Source organism: Acomys russatus, chromosome 31 (assembly GCF_903995435.1).
Source record: "Acomys russatus chromosome 31, mAcoRus1.1, whole genome shotgun sequence".
NCBI lineage: Eukaryota > Metazoa > Chordata > Mammalia > Rodentia > Muridae > Acomys > Acomys russatus.
The window spans coordinates 20,307,486-20,315,275 of record NC_067167.1 but is presented as its reverse complement, the minus strand read 5'-3'; the positions used below and the strand labels follow the sequence as shown (position 1 = coordinate 20,315,275).

At 38.5% G+C, this 7,790-nt stretch overlaps 1 protein-coding gene across 1 annotated transcript; it reads right to left on the bottom strand.

Moving 5' to 3' along the window:
- Positions 1 to 1,064: 1,064 nt before the first annotated feature.
- On the bottom strand, positions 1,065 to 7,037 carry Lum (lumican). Its single transcript, XM_051139738.1, has 3 exons — positions 6,882 to 7,037; positions 3,631 to 4,519; positions 1,065 to 1,279 (listed from the first exon to the last, which is right to left on the bottom strand). The coding sequence occupies exons 2-3, from the start codon at positions 4,496 to 4,498 to the stop codon at positions 1,125 to 1,127; spliced, it is 1,023 nt and encodes a 340-aa protein (XP_050995695.1). The 5' UTR covers positions 4,499 to 4,519; positions 6,882 to 7,037; the 3' UTR covers positions 1,065 to 1,124.
- Between the last annotated feature and the right edge of the window lie 753 nt (positions 7,038 to 7,790).

Genomic DNA, 7,790 nt, shown 5'->3' with positions numbered 1-7,790 from the left:
ATATGAAACAATGAAATCTGCTATTACTGAAATATAAAATCAATACCCGTTTTTCAAACACAAAGAATTAAGGACATAATGCCTTCTATTTTGAAATACTTTTTTCAGAACTTTTTAAATTTATTGATCATGTGTGTGTCAGAATATGTCATACTTTCCATTTGAGAATTCTGCAGTGACTGCTGAAATTTTCCAGAGGTCCACTTGGAGAGCTGCCCTACTGTACAGAACTGAGGAAAGCAACAGGAGTGGTGACACCAACAGTATCCAAGAAGGTGTGGGCTCTAACTGAATTTTAAGAAATAAGTTTAGTTACTCATTGTAAGTGGATTCTAAAATCAGACAAACTTTGGGAAATTCCATGATCATACAAGTACACTACTCCAAGTTAGGGCCATCTTGAAATGTGATTGTATTTCTTTATGCTTTTATAAGAGAGATAATTTTCACAAGAATTTACACCAGGATGCCATTTGCATTGTTTTATTTTGCTATTAGCTTGTTAATCATAACATGCAAATAATCAAAAAGAAACATACACATGACAGAGGAAAATGACTCAAGAAAAGTTTCATTGAGTAACTCTGCAAATTCTTACTAGCAAATACATTTCTTTAGGTGGATGTGGTGTCATAAATTTTCTTTGGTATAATTGCAAAATTACTGGATTCAAATTATGGAATCTACATTTCAGTGAAACAAATTCAGTAAAACAAATATGTCAAAATAATTTGAATTGGGATAATGAACATCCATGCATATTTATTTCATGCTTTCCAGTCATTCAATTAAAATGTAAGGACCATCAGAACTTGACTGATTGCCACGAAATCAGTAAAAAGGTTTCATACCATTTGAATACAGAGCTGTAGAAAACACTAAATTTACAAATAAAGACTTAAAGTTTAATGTTTTTGTGTGTCTCTTCCGATGAAATAGGCCTGCTTTTCATCTTTTATTTAAAAAATGTTAAGTGTTCACAAAACATTTGCCTCATTAATTAAAACTCATGAAGTAATACCAGCAACAAAAGGATAATGTAAAAACTTAACACACATCCCCAAAATACCTAGCCATGAAGTACTGCTCCAGAACACACTTCACAGTATAAGGATGAGAAGATGTTAGTTAACAGTGATTTCATTCGCTACACGTAGACATTCATACATCTCATGCGGCAGGCTGCTTTTGGAGAGAGGATTGCCGTCCAGACGCAGATGCTTGATCTTGGAGTAAGATAGTGGTCCCAGGATTTTACAGAAGCTCTTCACATCAAATTCTGCAAATGGAAGAATGGAAAGATCCAGTCATCTTTTGTTGTACTCTCTTGAAATTATCATTAAAAAGAGTACCCCATGACTCCAACTTGTCATCAGATAGTCTGTTCCATGAAGAAAGTCATCTTTACTGTGTGTTTCTTGAAGTAAATGCCCCTGAGCTTGTACTTCAGGCCATTGAAGTGGCATGGCAGTATTTTAATCACTAAGTAGGGTAAATCAGGAGGCTGAATGAAATTTCTTTTTTAAAAAATAGAATATATTGAATTCTGATAATAGGGTTTAAAATGGCATTCAACTAATATGAAATGTTTAGCCTGACCTGGAGAAATATAAACTGTACAAATAAGCTCATCAATGAAAAATTCATCCTTGGTTTTCCCAGCTGAGAATGATAGACTTGACTTGATGATAACTAAATAGTTTTCCATCACACTGTGGAAGGGAATCAAAACTCCAAGGCATGAAGCAAATCATGGAATGTGTAACCAGTGTTACTTGGTAGCTCAGAACCAGCCACAAACAAAAACTCACCTAGTATTTTAATAGAAACCAAGATCTTTACTAGAACTATGTTTACCCAGGTCAGTTTGAACTTTAAACTTGTCTGGTCCTTGGACAGCTATTTTCTCAAACTCTAGCTAGCAGTAATGAGTAAAACTCAAGTGTGCTGTTCTCTATTCTCCTATGCTTATTTGAAAAACATTTTGGGGTAACCCCATGGTCTTTCTATAATATCCATCTCTGGGAAACTCTGATAAAAAGAAGAAGAGGAGGGAGGAGGAGGAGGAGGGGGAGGAGGAAGAGGAGGAGAAGAAGAAGAAGGCTTTAGGCCTGTGTTTGCAGGCTATCTCTGATGCTTTGCTGCTTAGCTTGGGAACTTAGAACTCTTGGCTGCTTCCTCTGCCTGATAGAATGTATTGCTTTCAGCGGGTTCCATTAAAATTATCTAATGGTTCAAAGTACATCACAGTATATCAACACACAGAATGCCCTCCATAATTACTGATATCTTTTTAAAACCTTTTTCTCATTCTCAAGTCACTTCACCCCAAGAAGATGAATATTGATGTAAATCGACTCTTAGTAATGTTCATTTAGACTAAGATAATTGCAATTGATAACTATAATCATTACCTAGAAAAATTAAAGAACATGAATTGCCGCATTGGCAAACTTCAGAATAAAACCAACTGTGCTAGTAGACTTGTGATAGCCTAAACTGTGTGCCATGTGACAAACAGATCCAAACCTTGCTTTGATGGCTTTAAGAATTAAATGGATAATGTGGTATTTATGTTAGCAATCACAGTCTCCTTCATGAAAATCGAAACCTGGAAGCTATAAGAAATTAAAGAAACATGGCAGTGTAGTCATAATGTTGGATATACCTTTTCTGATAGCAGCATTTTTATCCTGAACTTTTCATTAGATAAAAAATGTTCAATTTGAATACACAGTAATAATAGCCCTATTTGTGAAATGACATTTTTCTACCTGAATTTTTTCACACATGGGCGAACCGACACATATCTCCTCCACACTCTGTTAAACGGTAAGGTAGGGATTGGGTGGTTTAATTTCCTCCCTGATTTCACATCATCTAAACTGAAGTAAGCTGAGGAGGAAGCAAGCCTTCATAGAGTAGATTATTACGTCCAGCTCTTTCATGGAGATAAATAAAAATGAACCGTGGCAGCACGTGAAGAGAAGGCATGACTGTGGGAAAAGTGAAGAGCTGTAACAGAGGTACAGAGGATATCTTTTAAAATAAATAGATGTTTGTAACCTTCGTCAACATTATCCCTTCCTATTCTTCCTTAGGGTCCTCATCAAAGTGCTATGAAGACTGCATACACCATGCCAGATAAAAGAGGAGGTGTTAGCCACATATACAAGGTAAGACCCTGAGCCTCAAGATGTTACGGAAAACGGGATGCTATGTGTGTGCTCGGAGACAAGTGGAGACATGCTTGAGAGCCTGTGCTTACTGAGTTTCTTCTGATCATTTTCTTCCTCTCCTCCACGGGACCTTGCCATTTATTAAAGGCAGCACACAGTTCTACCTAAGGAACAAACTAAGCAAGAACAGGTAGATATTAAAAGATAAAATATTGGTGTCAATTAGCCTCAAATAATCCATCTGCAGAAATGCCACGTGACGTTCTGTGGCTTTAACTTCTCTGGGTCTTTCCTTGACACGCTAAGGAAAGGCTAGGAACAATTGAATGTATGACTGAGCTGGGGTTCCATGTTTGAATTTTGCTTTTCTTTTCATCCATTCCTACTGCATTGTGGGGCTTAAGTATCTTAGCACCCGACCAATCGAACACAGGGGCCGCTTTATACTTACTTTCAAGTTCATTGACTTCCAGGTAATAGTTTTCAAGGTTTTCACTGACAGTCGGTATGCTTTTAAGCTTATTATAGGAGAGATCCAGCTCCAGCAGGGTCGATAGATTAAATGAATTCCCGGGTACTCCACTGTCAGCCAGTTCGTTGTGAGATAAACGTAGGTACTGCAACCCAGTGAAGCGCTTAAAATACTCATCCGGGATGTCGCTGATCTTGTTACTGTCTAAATAGAGAGTTAGAAGTGTTGTTGGGAGTTCAGAAGGCAGCTTGCTCATCTGATTGAAGCTCAAGTCGAGGTACTCTAGCGACTTAAGACCTTTCAGAGAAGCCGCCACAGCATCCTCTTTGAGCTGGTTGTGCTGGAGGGAAACAAAGGTCAGGTTTGCCAAGCCTTCGAAGGAGCCTAGCTTGGTGATTTTATTATGAGAGAGCTGCAGGTCTTGCAGGGACTTTGGCAACGGGCCGACGGACTCTGTCAGGTTGTTGAAGTTGATATGCAGTTTCTTCAGTTGTTTCAGCTTCGAGAAAACTTTCCCCTTTATCTTGGAGTTTTCTAGAAGGTTGTAGTCTAGAATGAGCCACTGCAGATCGGTTACGTTCTCAAAGGCCTTCTCGTCGATATGGTCGATCTGGTTATTCCTCAGGTAAAGGTACTTGATGCCGGGAGGCACCATGGGCACGCTTTTCAACTTCAGGTCATCGCAGTACATGGCGGTTGGGTAGTTGTGCGGACAGTCACACTCTGGCGCACAGTTGAGTGACAGCTGCGAATACAGGAAGAGAGGGGCGGCCTCGTAATCATAGTATTGGCCACCAGCACTACAAGAGACAAATGATAAGACAAAAACAAACGCGCGGAGGCTCATTTCCAGCAAGTGCTTTGAATCCTAAACAAAGTAGAAACAAAGGATTACAAAATAGCATAATCTCAAGAAAAAGTTCAATAAGCATTACAACCATTAACAAAGTACATTTTGTTATTTCATTTTCAGTGCCTCTAAAAATAGTGTCTTTACTGCCATTTAAATGTTTATATTTAAGCATGAGGAGAAGGATGTGTGTATTTACACCTTTGGGTGGAAACAGGTTTCAGGTGTGTGCACAAGCGCCCCCTTCTGGATATAGCTGACATAAATGTTTAATTCGTGTCTTCTGATACCCCCATAACTGATATCTCCCCTAAATTGCGGTTGTATCCTGTTGACACCCGTCTGCCACAATGTTAGAACCCTACTTAAAATTCGTCTAAGCCAGAAGAAATGAAAATTAAAAGACCACTGTAAATTCTTCAGTGCATGCTGCCATCAACATCACTACAATGTCTCCTTAGAAAGATCCTAAGAGGGACCAGGGAAACCGTGATTTTCCCCAGGGAAAGCTGCCTATGCTGCATGAGAGGTAAAAGAGGCAGCAAGCAGGATTCCTTTCCAAGGATCTTGTTCTAACTGTGGATTCCGAGGAAGGGGGGTTGAATTCCCAGATTGATATTTACATTATATGAAGCCTATCATCTCCGTGCTTTAAAATCCACCGCAAAACTGTACTCTGGAAGCTAGTATTTAGTAAATCATCTTTAGAAGAACAAATGTTTACCCAACAGGGAAATTCCAGACAGTATTGCCTTTTAAATCCAAACCGAAAAGGATACCATTTATCAAAAAATAATCTTTTCCCAACTTTTAAAAATTAAGTTCTTCTCCTTTTTAAAAATATACTGTAAGTCCATCTTATAGTGTGTTTTAAACATGTATAAGGTGACATGGCTCGATAATAGAAATTTTAGTGTCCCTACAAAATGAGAGTAGGAGAGAAGAGAGAATAAAGGAACAAAAGCGACAACAGTAAAATAGCAGTAGCAATGGCATCATGAACTGGGCCTAAGGTGTTAAGCTGAGAATGTACTCAAAATATTTTCTGGTAGTTATTTTCATATAACATGTTTCTAAGATGAGGATCAACAATGCTTCAAATTTCCGAGAAACGCTAACAACTTACATGAAATAAAGCTAGAATGTGAGATTTGGGATTCATAGAATGCATTATACAAAAGTTGGTGTTCCTGTGAGAGAGAGATAATATGAAAAGAATCCACATTCAAAGACGCAGTCCATCCTGTGATATTTTATGAAAATAGTATGAGACAAACATTTCCATGAGGTCATTTGGAGCAAATAGAAGTTTTGAGACCATGTGTTTTTAAATACATATCCTTTGTTTTATCTTAGAATCATAACAGAATCATGAAGTGAAACATTGAAAAATATTTTATGAAAGAAACACTTAACATTTTAACATTAGATACAGTCTCAATGGTCATAAACTACCCCTTGCCCTCCACTCCTTGATCCTAATGGAAGGGGCTCAGTAGACAGGATTTGACCATAGACAAGTACTAGGCATGCAATGACATACTAATTCCTTGTAGGTTTCTGCATATTAATGATGCATAATCATTTATTGATTTATTTATAAGTTTTGACTTTTTTAATGGAATTTGCACAGCAGCAAAAACCTCTTCCACAGTTTTGGCAATATAAAAGGTACCACTCTAAATTCAAAGTATGCACGTAGACATACAATGGCTCCACTGTGAGGGAAAGTTACAGTGTACTTTTGCCCATACTTTTCAAATACCTGTGGCCATGAAAGAGATGCTTTTTTTTTTTTTTTTTTTTTTTTTTTTGCAAAAGTGTAAATTGTTTCCCCAAATTTCTTCAAAACGTCTTCCTTAAGGTGTACATCTCAAACCACAAATCTTTAAAAGGAGCAAAACATGGCAAAGCAATCCCCACAAGTTTCTGAGTCCTTCAGCTAATGTTTTATAACACTGAATGTTTACTGCAACCTGTAACAACGTATTTTATTGCAAAAATCTGTTGAATGCTAGAGACAGTGGCCTTTCTCTGCTCCAATATTAGCTTTCAACAACACAAGCATATGTAGCTAATTAGCATAGATGGTTAGCATTTTAACTTCTGTACTTTTTTGAGTGTCTAGTTTAACATTTTTTTCATTGTGACTTTGGAACACTTTAGATTTCCCTTTGCCAGTCAATCAGCACACACTGTGGAATTATCCATACATGATGCAAAGCATATTAGGGAAAAGGTGAAAAATAAATGTTCCAAACTGTCGTTGAGCAGCAAATTGGCAAAATTCCTCTAGATTTTTTTTTGTCTCTTCCTGTTAAAATTAAACACTGTCCCAAAGAATTGGCATCCCCTGGGCTATAGTTAAAACAGCACTTACCTTACTCTCTTGACACTGTTTCCGTTAATTCCTTAAACAGACGCACTGCGAACAAGAATCCACTAATATATGCTGTGAACTCTGTCAGGGTGGAACTGGCTGCCAGACTCTCAGTGATACAAGAGCTGAGGAGGGGGGGTGGGGGCAGGGGTGGGGGACCAGCCCAATCACGCCAGTCTCTGCATGAGGTTATGTCACTGTGGGCTGTCGTGGTGTTGCGTGTAAGCATGCTGCAGCTCTCTAACGAAGTGCAGGTGGGCAGAACAGACCCTTGCTTCCCTATGGAATGGGGGTTGGGAGGTGGGGGTTGGGGGGAGACGCACTCTAGGTCAAACCCTTTAAGAATTGAGCCTGCTGCAAATAAGGCAGTTTTGTGGGAGAATGTTTCTCCTACAAACCTCTGTACTTCTGCGTGTGTGGCGGCGGTTAACTGTGATCTGTTCAGCCAACTCTTGTGCTCATGTAAAGATCTCATAAATCATGAACAGAAGATCTCAGGAATTTGCCAATGAGCAAATTCAAAGGAACGGAGTCCTTTTTGTCCGTCTCTCTCGATGATATATTTGATTCACTTGGACCAGCTTGCTTATTGTCCCACGGATAAGTTCATTTCTATGCTATGAACAGCGCTTCGTATACACTTTGATACAGCTGAGAGTATGAATGTTTCCCCTCGCGTCCCCTGCTGAGGAAACGACTCTTAGGTTCCTCAGATCTGGAAACACTCAGCAACGTCTGACCTGTTTTTCATTTGTAGATTTCCCTTGGGAACTCACTCCAAACCCTACTTGCAGATAATATTCTATAGCTTAATGCCAAAAAAAGAGAACAAAGAAAACATAAATATCCTTAAAAAGTACCACAAGTCACTAATCTTTCATTCTGTCACCACATGCTCATGACTTTTTT

Bases quoted from the DNA above. Each gene is read 5' to 3' on its own strand.
- Lum (XM_051139738.1), bottom strand. From the start codon at position 4,498: ATGAGCCTCCGCGCGTTTGTTTTTGTCTTATCATTTGTCTCTTGTAGT. The intron at 1,280-3,630 runs GTAAGTATAAAG...TTCCATTTGCAG, and splicing joins GGAAGTCAATGAACTTGAAA to AATTTGATGTGAAGAGCTTC.